At 37.0% G+C, this 19907-nt stretch overlaps 1 protein-coding gene across 1 annotated transcript in view; it reads left to right on the forward strand.

Annotated features, from left to right (window-relative positions):
• The window catches only part of LOC135087157 (alpha-mannosidase 2), a 146468-nt gene that overhangs the window by 118487 nt on the left and 8074 nt on the right, over nt 1-19907 (forward strand). Inside the window, exons 4-5 of the mRNA XM_063981993.1 lie at nt 73-156; nt 18319-18411. Of these exons, the coding sequence (XP_063838063.1) occupies nt 73-156; nt 18319-18411 (177 nt within the window). The remainder of the gene's footprint in view (nt 1-72; nt 157-18318; nt 18412-19907) is intronic.

Consider the following 19907-nt stretch of genomic DNA (forward strand, 5'->3'; position numbering starts at 1 on the left):
TTATTTATAATGGAATCTGTTAAATCTCTTTTTTGTTGAATATTTTTACTAATCCCATAAAATTATTCCTAGGCAAATGCTGACAAATGCGTCGCGGTGAAGCAGAGCTCTGCCGACATCGACACCGTCGCCATCTACCCGTCGTTCGAGTTCCAGGTAAGTTTAACTAGCCATCAACTGCGAGTTGCGAACTTATGCTATTACTCGCATGAGTTTAGAACTACAGCCCAGCAACATTAAGTGGAATCTGTACTTGATCACTTGAATGATACAGAATGCTTTAGGTATTAAGCCTGCCAATTACACTTATTGCTTCCGATGAGGTGGCTTTATCGACCTCATGAACTTCTTAAGCCATGAATTAATCTGACATTACAACCATGAAATAGGGACGCGGAATCTTCATGAAAATAGAACTGAATCCTTTTCATTTTTCAAAGGAAAACCAAACCAATTTTAAAACACACTAAATTCAGATTTCACACCATTTTAAGTGGCGTCAACACAAAAACAACGATCTGAAATCTGTCCAATTACTGAAAATTGACGGCTGTCGAGTGCAAAAGGCAGTGTTTACATCCTGCCCGTAATAACAAGGTGGAAACTTGCCGTCACCCGAAAGCAGGTGCCTTTGAGTACCGACGACTGCAAGCGCCGACAAGTTGATGTATCGAAATGTATTTACCGAGTTAGATGCGTCTGCATTCTGCATTCTGCCCCGGCGCAGTTGAGGGGACATCATAGACAGTCAAAGTTTTAATAGGTAAAACTTGACGCCTGGCAAAAGTTAGTTTAGCCTTAAATAGGGCTAACTTGACACACGCTACAAGTTGTTTTGCTTCAAGTTCGGCCACTATGAGATCGATCCTTTGTGGTGTGCTATTCACAAGTTCGCGAATAGTTATTTACATGAGCAACTCTGAACTATTACGACTATGGCATCCGTCTGCTGCCGTCCGGCGGCTTATTGACGGTTGTGTAATTAATAACTATGTACAGTTCTCAGGTAGGTTAAATTAATAGGGTTTCAATTTGTGACATTCTTCATGACTGACAGTTTAGGAATTACAATATGATAATTTTGTAGTGATTTAAAATTTGGTTATTTGCTATTTTATACTACGTACTATCTTGATAGACCGCTTAACATCTACAAAAATAAATCGATCCATAAAGGGTGAATTTGCAATTAGTGTCCAAATTTTTAAGAGCGACTCAGAATCAGCAAATTAAGGCCGGGTAGCAGAGAAAATGGCGAAAATGAGGTTTTCATTTTTCATTTTTGAGGTACTAAACAGTAAAATTAAAGGCTAAGATTTTTATTGGGCATAGTTGAGGATATTTTCTAGGGCTATTAACGGATGGAAACACGATTTGATGAAGTTGACTCGATAGAATAAATTCCCAAAGTTACCTCTATTCGTTTTCTATTTATGGTTTTATTTTTCAAATAAGCGATTTGAGATTCTAAATCTTTTACTAAACTAAAGTTCAGAAATAACTTGAGGGCTTTTAACGGATGAAATTTTTATATTGCGTCTTATTTAGTTACTATGTTAAAAAATGTGGAAAAAATCGTCCATGACGGCTTGGACAATCTCAATCAGTCGCGCGGTGGCGCTTACGGAGGACGGACGCGTGTCAGTTTTTTGGCCGTGACAGTTCGCGATTTGTCAATATTTTTGACAATGATGACTTTGATGAGTCACAGTATAATAATATCAGTGTTACTGGAGAAAGCTTAAATTTTTGATAATTAAAAATTATCAATTTTGTCTACCTATTGAAAAAATCGTTCGCATCCTTTTAAACGAAGACTCTACTCATGATACAGTACATTCCTCAAATATGAGACAAAACCAATGAGTTAAAATTACATTTTAATAGTACCTACATACAATCGTCTTACACTCTTTAGAAGAGCACACTGACACAAATAAATAATAAAAAATACTGTCTAAGGTCTGTAGCTAAAGGTCTAAGCTGTAAGATAGAAGAATCTTCTAGCCAAAAAGATGGCAGATGCAGCAGATGTCAACGGATTTAAAACTGGAGTTCATATGACTCCTTGTAGACTTGAGTCTCTAGAGCGTCCCTTTCTCCACCATGCGTAAGAATTTTCACAAAAATACTGTCTAAGGTCTGTAGCTAAAGGTCTAAGCTGTAAGATAGAAGAATCTTCTAGCCAAAAAGATGGCAGATGCAGCAGATGTCAACGGATTTAAAACTGGAGTTCATGTGACTCCTTGTAGACTTGAGTGTCTAGAGCGTCCCTTCCTCCACCATGCGTAAGAATTTTCGCAAAAATACTGTCTAAGGTCTGTAGCTAAAGGTGTACGCTGCAAGATGGAAGAATCTTCTAACCAAAAAGATGGCAGATGCAGCAGATGTCAACGGATTTAAAACTGGAGTTGATGTGACTCGTTGTAGACTTGAGTGTCTAGAGCGTCCCTTCCTCCACCATGCGTAAGAATTTTCGCAAAAATACTGTCTAAGGTCTGTAGCTAAAGGTCTAAGCTGTAAGATAGAAGAATCTTATAGCCAAAAACATGGCAGATGCAGCAGATATCAACGGATTTAAAACTGGAGTTCATGTGTATCCTTGTAGTTTTGAGTCTCTAGAGCGTCCCTTCCTCCACCATGCGTAAAAGTTTTCCAAAAATACTGTCTGAGGTCTGTAATAAAAGTCTAAACTGCAAGATAGAAGAATCTTTTAGCCAAAAACATGGCAGATGCAGCATATATCAACGGATTTAAGACTGGACTGGCACCACCTTGCAATGTCATCCTCTCATTGTTATCTGTAATGTAAATTATTTTTAAAATGTATTTAAAAAATAAAATGTTCGTTTTATTATTTCAATAATCTGACCTCTCAACTCAACTACACTACACAAACACCTTTGTTCGCAACTGTACTGACGAAACCTCGATATTATACCGTTCATTTAAGATGGCAAGCTTTTTGCTGCGGTAATGCACTCCAGGTAACCGTGTGTGATGCTTATTGCTCATAGTGATTTTCGATACAGAGCCCCGTACATACGTTATACATAAATTATGGAAAGAAAACACCCAGACCAATACAAACAAATATGTATGCAATTTTAGTATGATATTTTTATTTATTAATAAACAAAAAGACTGAACAAAATTGATGCGTGTACTGATTAATGTAATTAACCACATGCAAAGCTTTGTGAATTGCAACAACTATAATTTATTATCCAAGCTCTAAATAATCGCTACTACGAGTAACATAACTGATCATAAAATGTTTTTCCAATCGCTCAAGCTCCCGAGGATCTACCGATAGGTCGGGTGACGTAATCTTGAAATTCTTTTAGCCGGCGCGGAACTTTCGGAAGGTCGGGTGACGCCACGCCTCTTTGAACCGTGTTTACTTTGGCAGTTATATTCTATATTTATTCGATTCTAAAATATATTCCCAAAAATTTTGAAAGTTGTTTTAATTTGTATCACTTGGATATGATTTGTATTAGAAAGTGCTGTGAGTGTGACGCTTGAACGGAAGGAAGTCAACCTAACCTAACCAACTGCGTATTTCTAAACTGCATATTTCTATACTGTGTAGCCGCGAGAGCTCTTTGGCGCGCTGTCTTCGGCGAAGTATTGCGCGCGCAGATTTTGACAGCGCGAAATACCTACTTTAGCAGAAATACCAAGCCTTAATCGATTTACGTATAGAAAACATTCTTTTTTCATATTTATTATTTTTATCCGCTGCTCGCGGTTTCAAAATTGGCACGCTTGTATAATTTACTTACACACAAGTAACTGCAAAGCGACATAATGGTGCGCGAAAATAGGCCTTAACCTTTAAAGCTTAAGATATGGGCAGCACCCGCGAATTAGATTTTCATTTTTTTTTTGCGGAAAAATATCACGATTAAAAATATTTAAGATAAAGTAGTATTGTTAAATTGTTTTTAGAGCTTATTAAAAAAAATGGATACTGTTCACAAAATCACCCTGTATAAAACTCACTTCAAAATTCTTCGTTGTTAGATATTGAGGTATCGGTTAGACCAGACTATATCATCTCTTGGTCATGAATTGTTTATGAGGGCCGGGAGATGTTCATAAATGATTTGATGCGCTCAATCATCCGTTAGTAAGACTTCGGGAACGCTCAATATCTGACCGTTCTGGCTTTAATACCTGCGGAAACTTTGTTCGAGATTGAATATAACCGCACTACTGGTGACTTCAGGCTGCAAGGGAAATGAGGATTGTAATTTGATTGAAATCCAAGCCGACTTGAATGCTTGAATCTAATCGACTTGGAGAATTTTATTGACTTTCTTAGGCTTCAGATACTTTTGAATTTACGACTGATATCTGACTCGCTGGGTAGTGTATTTTATCAACATCTTCACTTTTTGAATAACCAGGTCATATGTTAAGATCGCGCCAGTAACTCTGCACAGAGCGTCTCTACATGCGCGCTTGAATGAGCTTCAATGTATGTTTGATGTACTGTATGTTTGTCGTAGTTTGGCACTTCTCTATACTATTGGCACATGTTGTTATCAGAAGTCGCCTTTGATCACCTTTTTAGAATACCTCTTTATACTAAGGAAACCTTGATACAGTCAATCCCAAACTAATTTATATTAAATAGGAATTCGATTTTCATATTAAAGATTGAAAGAATTCTAATATTAACTTCAGAATATCTAAGCCTATCTAAAATACCACTAAGAAGTTTACGAGTAATGATTTGGAATAGACTTAACGGAAAACTGCCTCGATACTATTTCAACTAGAAAGAAACACCCATTTATTCGAAGATTATGTATCATTTTTCAGGATACGAGTTAGAAGGATTTAAAATGTCTTAATTAACTAATCCTCGCGTGGCGAAAACAACTTGCTTCCGATATCGGCGTAGAAATTAGCGATGAGAACTCCTCGCGTGGAGGTGACAGGCCAGTCTGGAAGCATGAAGTTACTAATTAGTTTTTAAGGCAAACTGTATGCTCAATTCTCACATTGGATACAAAAGGTAAGTAAGTACCTACACAAATATGTAAAACCTACCTCAGCTGGATGCGCCAATACCGCGATATTTTATCGGAATTTAGATTCGGCGTATTCCGAATATATGTCATACTCGTAAATGACGGTCTGTCGACTCCACAATTTCCGAACAAAAATTTATTCAGCGCTTATTAAGGCGATTAGAGTCCTCAATCCGCGCCAAATGGGCATTTTGTAAAGCCTACTCCTCTTTTACTGCTGGATAGAAATAGTTGAAAAAAATATATGTTATACAACAGTTCAAGGACTACATTTGTGACGTTTGAATTTTCGCTACGTCTCTTTGTTTTGGATTAAAAAAATAAATACGGGACATCGATTTTTTACTTAAATTCCCTACTCCTCCAAAACGGCTATGTTAATTTAAAAGATTTTTGCACGAATAGATTAGGAATTCTTTCATCTTTAAATGACACGTTGCGTTTTTCAATCGAACATTACTTTCATTCATAAATTTTACTTTTGATAAATTCCGAACGTTTTGCTGTTGAGGGGGCCTTCGCGGGGTGCGGGCGGCAGTCGGCCGCTGGCCTTCAGACGGGGAGGTTGTGTCACTCGCTGCAAACTGACATTAGCGATCAAAATGAATTTTTTCTTTGGCTGAGTTGCACCACCTGACGTGACCTAACTTTGACCGTAGCTTTGGCGATAACCGGTGTTTTTTGTATGGAGTTAGACAGACTTTTGACGGTTGTCAAAGTTGAAGTAAGATGGTGCAACCCAGCTTTTGTTCGACAATAGATTTTATGTCATAATTGTTCATAGAGTACGTGCAGTCAGATGATACAATTGAATTATGACGCGCTCAGACGCTATTTTCTACCTGAATAGAATCTATTAGTGTAAAAAAACTATAATTGACTCCAAAACAACTGCACTAGATAAATACAAGTAGAAAAATTATTACGTTATTTATTTACTAGGCCTTTGCAATCAGTATCCAAATTAGGAGCTAGTCAGAATCTGTAACTTAATCGATTTACGTGAAGAAAACAATTTATATTTTCAATATATTTCTTCGCGAAAATACCACAATTAAAAATAACACCTGTAACGCCCCTGGGTCTGCGGGTGTCTATGGGCGACGGTAATCATTTACCAACAGGTGATCCGTTTGCTCGTTTGCCTCCTGTCACATTAAAAAAAAATAAGATAAAGTGGTATTTAATTGTTCTATAGAGCTTATTAAAAAATTTGGATACTGATTACAAAATTAGCCATTTTCGGAGTCGGTGGCAGCCTACCTTTTGGTGAGTCGTTTTGGAGTTGGTTTTAATTTTTAGAGAAATTAATATATTTCATGCCTTTAGTAGACTATAGGTACTCAGTAGACCTTGTTGTTGCCACTGAAGGTGCATAGGTACACAGTACATTGATACCATATTTTTCATGTTAAGTGCAAATAAACTTCCCTAAATTACCAAACCATGAAACGTACCTATATTATTAAAAAGTTTCGCAGATAAAAACTGAAATCCTCTTATAAGGTGATGAATTTTAGGAGCATGTCATGAAACCAAAATTATATTAGCATACAAGAGCTTGTTTTAAAAAAAATCTTTTTATTTATGATGGGGAATTTACTGCGGCGTAGTAGCAGAGATTTTCCGTTTGTAGATCGTAATAATTTCGAAGAATAGGGATGTTTCGTGGATAAAGCAAGAAAGTAGCAAGAGTTTGAATTAGTCCGTCGGTGAACTTACCAAAAACAAACTCTAAATGTATTTTTCACATTTTTAAACTTATGAAAATTTAAAGAGATGAAGCGCACCAAAGTTCAGAAGATGAGGCACATGACGTCAAGGCATGCTTAAAAATGTGGCGATTTGTGTCGTCACGCGGAATTTCATCGCATCATATCTTCGTAATTACTTGTTTAATTGACAAATAAAAATATCCTGTGTCCAATATTTTTTGATAATGTAAAATTGACGGCTCATAAGTTTTTTTTTTAAGAAACTAGCCTATTCTTATGGCCACATTCCAGCTCCATCATCAGACCCTGCAGTTTACCTTAGAGAATTGAAGACTCATGATTTTCAAAGTAGCGTACTTACATAACAATATAAGCAAGTACCTAACTTGCTTATACAGGGTGTCCCAAAAACAATGGATAACCCTTCAACCATGGATAGGCCTCGCCATGGTCTCCCTAACGTCCAATTTTGACCCCAGTAAAAATATCACCGTTTTCAAGATTTTTAAGTTTTTGTGCATTTTTAGAAAATTGTAATGAAATTATTTAGGTATAATCTACTATATAAAAATAAGTCGGGTTTTCCTCCCTGACGCTGTAACTCCAGAACGCACGAACCGATTTCCACGGTTTTGCATTCGTTGGAAAGGTCTCGGGCTCCGTGAGGTTTATAGTAAAGAAAATTCAGGAAAAATTTAAAGGGGATAAAACGGGATCCACGCGTACGAAGTCCAGCTCTACCATCAGATCAGCTCCATGTCATCACAATATTGTATTGTCACCCGAATTACATGTATATCCGAAATTTTAACTCAATCAATTGATGAAGGATTTCTAATAAAAAGACAAATACATTTTCAGTTTATTCTTCATAAGTGACACAGAGAGAATGACAATAGACAAAAGCAGAAACATTTGCTTTTTTAGGCCATAGACAATACTAGGTAGGTACTAATGCGTTCCAATAGGGATGATGACTGGGTAATGAAATCGAAATTCTATTTAGTCCGTCAGACAGATAATTAGAAAATATTAGACTCATATTTTTTAATTTTTTCCATAATCGAATAATTACAGTATTATATTGAGTTGAAATCTCGCGTGACGTCACATTTGAGTAAAACTTCTACACAAGCGTGGCGTATCGCGCCTTTTCAACTCGATGTAGCACTGTTATTATTTAATTATGAAAGAAAATAAAAAATATGAGTTTAATATTTTCTAATTATCTGTCTGACGGACAAATAATTGAAATTTTGTCATCTAGCCTAGTTGTCGTCAGGAAGTTGGTCTAACTAATTCAGCTTGCAAGATTCCACCCGAACAAACATTTATGTAATTACCTACATACATCATAAATTGCAAGCTAAATAAAAGCTTGTAATAAAGTCGGGTTTGTTCAAATTTCGAGAACGACTGAACCGACAAAAGCATTAGAAAATTTACGAAAAATAAAATAAAATTTTATCCCGTACAAAATGTTCATGGATTTTGTTATTTTTATTAAATACCTTTACGCCTGAGTTAAATGACACCAACATCAAGGTTCATCAATTTAAGTTTAAAATAATAGGCAGTAATGTATGAAGAAAGAGCTTCTATTCTGTATCTACCTATGCCCGTGTATTTTTGATCGGTGTCAAATCGGAGTTTTTGGTGCGGGGTACGCGGGTGTTGCTCGCGGCGTGAAGGTCAAACGCCCAAGGTCATTGAGGACTCTAATCGCCTTGTCTATGCTGGCTCGTAAAGTATGACACCAGGATCTTGACCTCAGTATTAGAACCCATACTAAAGAAAAAGCTTCGAAGATCCCTTCATTTTAGAATGTGTTGACAGCTTTATCATCTCATAAAAGACCGTCAATTGACTGGTGGTATTAAGCCGCGACCGCATTAGGGCACAAGTCGCAATAACGTCTGCGACGACGAATCTCTTGGGTCGGGCACATGTATCAGCACATTGCATTTATAACTTGTCACAAAACCGTTATGTGACAAACTAGTTTCTGCCCGCTACTTCGTCCGCGTGGAATAGTTACTTTGGAGTTTGAACTAACGCTAACTTATTCTTCATTAGAGCTCCGCACTTATTGGTCTTAGCATTGGGCTATCTAACACTGAAATAATTGGTCATCGGACCAGTAGTTCCTGGGATTAGCGCTTAGATAAACAAACAAACTCTTCAGCTTTATAATATTAGTATAGAAACGAGTGAGAGTACCCCTAATGCAGACGAGGCTTTCCACGTCAATCATATTACGAAACCCCTCAGATCTGAATTTGCGAAATAGAGGACCTAGAAATTCGTATTACGCCGCTAAGCTCCTTGGGACTAAGTGATTGGATGGGATTGTATTCATTTGCTTTGGCGGTTAACTGTGTTCTTTCATACCCTTTTGCGTCTGCGGATCAGATTATTACATTAGACTCAATTAAAAAATATACCTACCTAAGTCGAGTTCATAAGCCGTAATAGCTACGAGTATCTCAGATATTTTTAAATTGTATCATTCAGATTCATAATCATAGGGGAGAGTTCGGTATATTGTACCGCCGGGTAAATTGTACCACCCTCATATTTCGTAAAGTATTTATTGAATGTCTGTAATTGCAACACTCAGCGATACACAACTAAAATCAATTAATATCGGCCATGTGGTTTTTGCCGTGACAACAAACACGTGTGTTTTATTTTGAAAAATATTTTTTCATTGTTTTCAAGTAACTTTTGACAATACATGTTTAGTTTGTAATTTTGTTAAATTTAATCACAAGGTGTTTCTAATATATTATTTAGAAGCGTAAATTAGTGTGGATTACAATTATTTGAAACATTTTTCGGTATTTATAAGCTATATTTTTTACCGATTTTTTAAAAGCACTATCACCTAGTCGGCTAAATTGTACCACATGAAGTTGTATGGAACTTTACCAAAGGATTTTGAAATTTTTTTTAGTAAATCATATTTTGAAGTTATAATAGCGTAGTTATGTTTGACTAACAATAAATGAAAGCAAAAGACTGGCAAAGTAGATTAGGTACAAGTGTGCGTTACGATAATTGGAATTACAAAACTTGTACTCAAAATCGTGATAACGTGTAAAACAATATCGATTGTCTATGTTATTAACTACTGTTACTTTTCGTTTCCTAATTTGTTAAGAATGTATCGTATAATATTTTGCCATAGTTTTTTTATAGGCTTGAAATTTATTGAAATCCAATTTAGTAACCCTGTGGTACAAATTATCGAACCGGTTGGCTAAATTGGACCGAAGCTCTGAACTCGTACTTTGTTGATTTGTGCTAAATATACAACAATCATGTTAATTAATGCTTATGAAATAGTAAGTTGAATAATGTATCTTTTATTATATACCATGGACATTAGCAAAAACAAAAGAAAACTATGTGTAAAATGGGATTGAAAAAAACTGGTCCAAATTAGCGGACTCTCCCTTATTATCACATTTACATCATCAGATTGGGGAGAGGCAGTGCAAAGCGCAAATATCGTCAAAGAAGATTTTTTAAAGGCTGTAACCGTTTTTTTCTCTAGGAAGCGCCGTCTGCGACTTTTTCCCACCGCCTAAGTTAATATATTAACTATGGATAAACGTGACTTAATAGCATCCTAAAGCAATTTGTCATCTGCGCCTCGGAGTGTCGTCGCTTTATAAGCGCAAACCGCGTTAAAAATCGATCAAGTTTGCTTCAGCGTGGTCACGGCAAGATTGTGGCCAGCGGGGCTACTCCGAAACACTGTTTGTAGTTTCGAGTCTACCTGTCACCGTCGCTCATGCTGGCAACTCGCTTTGTGTGAGAGGAATGGCAACGTACGAAACTTTGGATGTTTCTCGGAGTAGGGTCGCATTAAGGGTCTTGCGGAACTGTTGCTGTGGATGAGAGATGAGCCCAGGAATAGAACATGATTCCGTCTTTGTCAACAATTAACCATGAAAACATTAGAATACCGATTAAACCCAGAATTTTCGACATCGTCCTAACAATATAGGGTTGACACTCGTCAGGATGATCAGGGTGGTAAAATATAGGTTTTAAGCACAGTAAACTCAACTAAAAAAAGTACCTTAAGCTTCCGGTTCTTTCATCTCTAAATGTCTGACACAAAACTGACTGAACAGTCCGACTTTCCGACTTTTCCATCCCTTTCACTACCTATACCTAAATGGTCCCTCAGAGAAAGAAGTTCAATTGAACCAGCAAAATCACCCATTGAAACAAGTGAAGCAATAAAAAACTTTCATTGCTTGGAGCCGCTTAATTTCTCTTTGTAAAATGACCCCATCGTGTTGTTTTCCATCGCCGCGGTCTGACTAACGCGCCCCGTTTTACGCAGTTTCAATAGCATAAGTACACTTTCACATTATGCATCTTTCTTTCTTTCATAATTGATTGTAATTGATCCTTGCAAGGGAACGTTGTTTTAAAAGCTATGTTCATTCACGTTTATTAACTGTGGCAGTAATAATGTATCTCGAATTCTGACTGATATTTTAGTTATGAATTACCTATTATTACCGAGTGTTATTAAAGGTCAAGCCAAAATAAATTTTAACCATATGATTAGTGTTATAAATCAATATAAGACACCTGTCTTCTACAACGTTAATTAGGATATTTTTCTCTTAAAAATATTGTGTTATTCTATAGTAAAGAACCGATATTTTTGTATAATTGGCCACAGTTATTTCTTTTCGAGGTTTCCATTTGCGGCGACTCAAGTTGTTTGTTCCATTTCATCCAGATTGTTCCGTGCTCTTCGTATCGCTCATTACCTGACCACTAGCTGCCCACGCCATTAGGCCGAGTTACGCCAGTTGGCAGTAGTTTGCGACAATGTCCCCCACTTCTGCATCTCCGATCGGCCTAGTTGAACAACTTATCGGAGGAGTTCTTTAATGGGGCAACCGCAACTTGTAAACCAATATTTGATGCACATCAATAACTTAGTTTACAGCACAAATGCAACTTACATGCAATAGGGAAGGCCCTAAGTTTAACATCGCCATCGGAACCTCCAAAAATAACATCACATTTCTCAGGGAATAATGGAGTTAGGTAAAAAAGGAAAGCGATTATTTTGAACGTTGCTCTCGGTTAAAAAGTTCACTCGAGTCGTAGAGTCTACATTTTGTTAGTGACCATTCCATGCAGGACCGATCTATATTCAATTTCAACTGATGCAACTGAAACAAAATCTATAATTTTTATTTTCTTTTATGTCCACGTTTAGTTCTGCAACTGCAAACGATTCTTCCTATCGAGTGGGATGTAACGACTGGGTCACAACCCTGGAGTGCCACTGACATGCTAATCCGACAGCTTAATGCGCTGTACGAACACGATCAATTTATTTTCGGACAATCAGGCTGATTCCAACCTGCAGTGGCCGAGCTAAAATGGGAACAAGTCTACAACCTACCGAGCCCTCTCTGGGCATTAAACCTAATGGATTTATAGGATTCTGCTCTCTAAATGCTAGAACACTATGCTGTTGTAAACATACTCTTACTAGTAGAAGAGACTGAAGAGAGGTGTGACATTAACGATTTTTTGGAACTTATTTAACTATAATCGAGCTCGTAACCTTGCGCGTTTTTTAGTTCTTGTCGAGCTAACAAATACCTACGCGTTATTGCGAGCTCGTTGATAGTTAGGTAATAGGTTTCCAAAAATCGACAGTGTCACCTTTCCTCTGTTAAAACTCTCCTCGGTCTTCCCTACTATACTCGTAGGCGACAGTATGTAATCTCATCGGCGGAAAGTACCTTGCTTTTATAACTCTACTAAACCGTGCCCCACGTCGAAGGAATCAGATGTGTGGAATGACTTTGTTTACTATGGCAGTACCCGTGTATGAGTTTTATTACTCGTGCTAGCGAGGAAAACAAGGTGGACGTACCGCGCGCTACCTACGCTCATATTAAAACTGCTAGCGTCAAATCAAACCGTGTTTTGACTCTAGAGATAATGCCTAAGAATCGATGGAACTACTTAGATGATATCTTCTAAGAATGTTTCTTCATCTGTTGACTTAGTTGCAATTAGTACAAAACATTACAGAAAGTTAAACACGAACGCGCGTTGAACACTTCTTTAAATTGACATTTACTAATATGGAAATGTAATTTTAAACTAGTGTTCAACGCGTGTTTAACTTTTCGAGTGTGTGATACTTACGAGTATTTGAAACAATGTTTTTTTGCCAAATTGAATGTACGATATAGTTGTTGACGTCGAGGAGCTGTTAACTCCAATATTGGATTACGCATTATTTGGATTTTCACAATAAATTGAAGCTTAACACTCATATTTTTAATTGTGTGGTTATTGAAACGGCTACTGGAAGCTGAATGCGATACATGGCGTAGGATTAATTTTGTATTTGGATATTCGCAGTAAAAAGGAGTCCTTTACGCTTCCGCTGGCATATTCATAAATGTTTCAATGTCGAATGTGGCATGTTTTCGACGCGTCTTATTTGTCCATCAGTTTCGCGCAAAATTGCTTTGCAATTGTATTTTATTTTTATTACACGCCCACAGTTGGCGGGGTAGCAAAAAATAGATAAAAACATTTTTAAAGTAAATAAGATGGTTTTTATACAAGTTGCTCTACATTTTTCAATGTTTGAAGGTGGTTAGCGAGAAAAGTTCTCGTTGAGACATCGTGTTTCTATGAATAATTTAATGTGTTACGCCTTAGTTTTTATTGCGGTAAAAGTTTTACAATGTGAAGCAATTTTACATGGAAATTAAAGCCAATGTATTATTATTTGCGTCACTATTCTATAAATTACAGACTGGAACTATCTAACTAATTTCAATTAACGTGTATTACTAAATTGTCGTAAAACTAATTTATTAACTAGCACCTACCATAATAGGACTCAAATTATATTGAATAATCAGTTTATGCATAATTAACTTACAGAGTATTTTGTGAAATTAGTTACCTACATTTCCCAGTAAACCAAATGTTCAAATAATGGCTATTACTATATTGGGTGAATGTCGATCTGCTTTATTGGGCTATTTGATTACAGCTATCAAACAAAGTACAGTAGAATCCCGATTATCCGGATCAATTAAAACCAGGGGTGTTCCGGATAATCGAAAATCCGGATAATCGATTTCAAAGTAAAATCAAACAATAATTCAAAGTCAAAGTCAAAGTCAAAATTTCTTTATTTGTTTGGACTAATAAATAGTTCTTACAAATCGTCATTTTGCTCTTAAGGAGCCTCTACATGTCTCATAATCTTTTTACCCTACCAGCGCTTCGAGACCAACATTTGGCAAGTGCTGAGAAGAAGCGCCGCAACAAACTCAGTCACCACTGTCTGCCGGTTAATATAAATAAATAGAAATAGTAGTAGTAGGTACATTCGATTCAGGAGCAGTTCACTGAATTTACCATGCATTCTTGTATGGTGTATCTTATAAGAATGGGTATACAAGATTGCGTGGTATATTAAACAAGGTAGTGACGTGCTAATATCTAGACTTACATATTAAGATACTAGTAGAAATGACTCGCATACATAAATTTGAATAACTTGGATTGACCAGTCCCCGAAAGCAGCGCCTGTTCTTTTTTCAATAGAACTTTTTTAACTTTTTTCAATAGAAAGGGTTTTCAATACATCATTTTAGAGTCTAAAAATCTAAATTTTAGACCATTGGATGAATCCATTTCTTTTAACAATGAACTAAGACAACGTCCATACCGCGTTACAGTGGCGGCGCCTTCCGTTTTTATGGGTCCAGACTCTAAATCGGTAATTAGAAACCGTGAAGAATGAGTCCGGATAATCGGATATCCGGATAATCGAGATTCTACTGTATACATAATTAAAAAAGCAAATAAAGTAGGTCGAAGCAAATTACTCGATACTACACAAAAAACTAATTAAGGAACTGCTTGAAGAAGTTCCAAGTGGGTAAAATATTCAGGGTGTGCTGCACAGGCTCCATAGCACATTTACAATACAGGGCGTTTGATGAAATAATATACTTACACATTCAGAAACTGATCGTAATTGTAATATGCCGCATGCCGCTGCAGCTGGTCTAGGCAATGTAGGTGCCTCGTCTCAATCTGTATAGGTTTTGACTATGGTATTCTATGTACTTATAGACAAAAACAAAAGTCACGGAGCATACTTAATTCGAACAGTTTATTACGAATATAATACTGAAATGCGTTACTTTATGTTTCAATGAAAAACTATTTTTTTCCTAGCTTAAACATAATGTCACCCTTATTATCAAAACAATTTCGACTTCGAATGCTTAAATCAAATAATAACTTTTAAAGAAATTCACTTCACATTTCCGCATAACACCCTGTATTGCAGCGAGAATATAAAGCTCGTTTAAATGTTATTGCAACGTGAATGAAAAGTACTGTGACGTGAATTTTAATTTTCGCTAGTTCATGCACGTTATTTTCCAGAGGCGGGGCAGAGCTCACAAACTATCCTTAATTAAAATAATTTTCGCCAATTTCACAGCACGTGATGTGTAAACATTTTGATTTTCTGGGAAATTTTGGGGTGCCATTCTTCCATTGTTCACTTTAGATAACGTAGGTATATTCAATGAATAGTGCGAGAGTTCAATCTTGCAAAATAATTTTAAACCCGGTATTTCTGGAAAGCTGTTGGATGCATAAAACTTATTTAATACTCCTTAATCGTAGTTAAAACCATCTCAACGGAACTATATTATACGGTCGACATAACTTTATTCGTAACTGAATTAGCTGACTGAAAATATGAAAAAGTATGATTTAGATAAATGTTTGAAGTCCTATCTCAAGAGGTGCAATCTTATTTTCTATTTAAAAGGATGGTTCTATTCCCGAACATCCGTGCAGTGAATGCAGTAATAAATAACTTGTTATCAATATCAGGAAAGGTTTCTTCAATCCACTTCAATTTTCGAGCGAGGTGTTGCAGATTTTATAAGGAATCCCGGTATATCGAGTTCCCGGCATCCCGGTATTGCATTCCTAGTCTGGGATATCAAGGAGCAGGAAATGTTATGCACATTATTAAAATATGTTCACGATAATCGCATGTTATAAAGTTATGAAATACGAAGCGACTTGCTATCTTGTGTATGCAAGGAAAGTGCGCAGAACCATCCTAGCATTATACGCACTTGATCTATGTATTAACTAAGCTGGAATCTTTGATGATCCATTGATATAATAATTATTATTGATGGGATTGCTACCATGTACCTTAATTTTGAGTTTCCGCTATTTCATTGATATAATTTAATACCCTTGTCCAAGCATTCAATTGTTTAAAATTTAAATTGATGTAATATTTAATCCTGCCGACTGTTGCGGTATTACCGATTTGTCCCGGCACAGAGGAATTAAATTATTAAAGGCTATTGCTATTGGGGGCGGACAGTCCTTTGAGTTCCCGGCTCTCACAGTAGGCTGATGGATGCAGCACTAACATTAAGTCGGGCCTTTTAGGCTTTTAGCCTTGCAAACAAACCCGAACACTAGTCCATTAGTACAGGGTTGTCAAATATACAAACATTATTCAAATCTTATAAGTACCGTGGTCAAAATAAACCTCTTGAGTAAGATTTCTCACGTTTATTTTTAGTAAATAAAACGTATTACAAATCAACGGACATAGCGAGAGAACAACTGAACAACGGACGCGTCATTCAAAAGAACTATTTTACTTTTTAAGAATAACACGCAAAGATACTAGGTATTATAAAATTTACATATTGACGCAATATGTAATAGATTGAACCGGTTCGTATATGCCCTTAAAACGCTAAAGAACACTGTTTCCATTGAAGCAGCCATCACTGCTTATCATGGACACGTATCATCAGTGCTCAACTATGGCCTAATTTTATGGGGAAATTCCGTAGACGTGGAAAGAGTCTTTAAGCTCCAAAAGAGATGCATTCGAGCCATCACAAGTACGAGGTTTACAGACAGCTGCAAACCCCTATTTAAAAAATTAGAAATTCTGCCTTTAGCCTGCATGTATATAAGGAACGTTTGCACATTTGTAGTGTCTCACCCTAATTTATTTCAGAAACTTAATGAAGTAAAAACAAGGAAACTAAGGGCTCAGTATGTGAATCTGTTATATCAGCCTCAATGTTCCACTTACATTTATAGAAAAAATGTATTCAATATGTGTATCACATTGTTTAACAACCTTCCAGACAATTTAAAAACTTTGGACTGTAAGCTATTTAAAATAAAATTGACTGAATGGTTATTTGAGTACTGTTTTTACAGCGTGAATGAATTTATGGATTATAAAAATATGACAATGTAAATGTAGGTAAATAATAAATTGACTAAAGTAATGTAATGATACAATTGAATGTAATGTTAATAAAGAGTGATCCTACTGACTTACCACTTGACAAAATGTATTTGCACACCTGCATGCAGGTTGAATACTTGTACTAAAAATTTTTTGTAAGAACCTTATAACCTGTATTCTGGCAAATAAACGCTTCTTATTCTTATTCTTACATCTTAACTAGTGGTAAACTCTGATCAGAAGAATATTATTTTTCTAACGTGTAGGTGTTAATACACTGACGTCATAAGCGTGATATGAGACTATTATTCGCCATAGACGACTGTCATGACTCAACTGGACTGACACATGCCCTCCGGAGCACGGGATCATATATCTCAATCTGGATTATTAATAATTCGACCACGATGTCTGAGTATTATATCATATGGCAGAAGTCCTTGTCAAATTAACTGAAAAGGTCATTGACATTATTGGGTAACGTACTCATGGAAACAAAATTGCACCGTTCGCACTCTAACAAGAGCAGACACTTCGCGCTAATACAAACAGGCAATCATTCGAACAAATAAAGCCAATCACGTTGACACCAAACAGTTTGTCTCCAGTGATTTACGAGGATGTGAACCTATTTTACTATTGTGTGTATAAACTGAGATTGAAATATCTCAGTTTGAATCCATACTTATACTACTTTAACTTTGCTTGTTTTGGGACTAAAGGCGCAGTGTAAAATGTCCAAGGATATTCTCTTTATTAACTTTAATTCTTATTTTTAATTATTTTTTTACAATGTAAGTAAATTATCAAAAAAATACATTATAAAAAAAGACTTAAAAATAGTTATTCCGCTGGCAGCGGAGCAGGGCCCAAGCTACCGTTGGTCAGGGTCACAGGCTGAGGAACCTCCGGACAATGCGTGCCGTGCTGAGGATCACCGCCTTTTGCATCTGACCCTTGAGCCAACCATCCAGCGAGAGCTTCTTTAGATGTTGGTCGAAGCTCTTCGCTATTAGCCCGTTTGCCGAGACAACTATCGGGACAATGATCGTCGAGTCAACATCCCACATGGCGTTATTCTATTCACGAAATTGCCAGTTACTTTTGTCTAGGAATATCCTAATGGCAATAAAATTGCACCGTTCACACTTGCAACTCACAAGAAACTTCATGTAGTGTGTTGATATGTTTATGATGCTCTCATTTGTTGCAGCCAAGTTGGGTCCGGACCAAGGAGTTCTGGGACAAGACGTTCGAGGACCGCTACGAGAAAATGCGCAATGACACCACCAGGCCTCCCTTGAAGGTGGGTGAATAGATATAGATCGTTTCATCCACGAAGACGCGCCCCACCATTGTTCCGCTAATGTTTGAGTGTTATCGGTACACGCTAAATTATCCATGAGTGTACACGCACACTACAATAATGACGCTCGGATTGCTCGGATTGAACTCCCCGCACCCCGCGCTTCCTTCGACCAAAAATTGGTAGAGCGCGTCTTCGTGGATGAAAACTCAACGAAATCACTCATACAATACGCAACTTAAGCCTTGGGCAGACCAAACGCAGGGCAGTAGCAGCGCAGTATGAATGCGGGCCCGCGCAAGTTGTAATACAAGAAACTCTTTGAAGTAGTTATTTCACACCAAAGGATGATGGGCAAAAATGTATGGAAAGTGGTACCCGCTCCAATAGCCATAACCAATATATATTTTAAAAGGCCTTTAGATGTAGGAAAATGTCTGCTATGGGGCCAGTTCTAATTCACGTTTTGAAAGCAGTAATTCCACTAAGTATTATATTGAAAGTATAACACAATCATCCATGTATACGAGTATGTATTATGACTACAATCTATTAATATAACTAAAAGAAGCATTGAAAAGGAAAGGATTATACCTACGATGAACTACCCTAGCTATTAGCCCTTTATTCGCTTTCATCATCATCATCATGATCATTTTAGCCATAGGACGTCCAGTTGAATATAGGCCTCCCCCAATGATTTCCACAATGGCCGGTTGGTGGCGGCCTGCATCCAGCGCCTTCCCGCTACCTTTATGAGGTCGTCGGTCCATCTTGTAGGTGGACTTATTGGGTCTTATGGGTTTATTCGCTTTAGCGACCCATAATAAAACCCTTAAGAAGAAATAAAACTTTAACCCCTTTATTAATAAAAGTTACACCCTAGTTGAACTCTGGCTTAAATTGTCATTTGGTATGGAAATGTCATTTTAATCCAAGGTTCTTCCTAGGTGTAACTTTTTATTAATAAGGGGGTAACTTCTTTGAATAAAAATATTTATTTCACAATAAATTGTCCCCATCAATTATTATAGAGTTAAGGAAGGATGCTGGAGCAGTAAACCCTTCCTGCCTCGCATAACCTAAGTACCATACGATGGACAAGTATGGTATGATACTTCTTCTTCTTCTTCCTCGGTCACTCACTGATGAGGATCGCGACCACAGATAGTGTTCCTCCAAAGACTGCGGTTATAAGCTGTGTGGACCGCACGATGCAAACTCCCGCCCACCGTCTTCCTCACCGCGTCCGACCATCTCGTCGGTGCCCTGCCCCTAGCGCGTCCCCCTTCATACTGTATGATACTTAGGTTACACAAAAAGTATCTTTATCTTCGAACGCACCCAGATCTGAGGCTGGTGGCCATAGTAAATGTTGTTCGTCTTGGTAAGACCTTTCAAATGACACTACAAACATAACTATTGGAGCCGGGTACCATTCTGCAAAAAAGTATGTATATCTTCGTACACAACCAGATCTGAGGCTGGTGGTCATA

This window comes from Ostrinia nubilalis, chromosome Z (genome assembly GCF_963855985.1).
Source record: "Ostrinia nubilalis chromosome Z, ilOstNubi1.1, whole genome shotgun sequence".
NCBI lineage: Eukaryota > Metazoa > Arthropoda > Insecta > Lepidoptera > Crambidae > Ostrinia > Ostrinia nubilalis.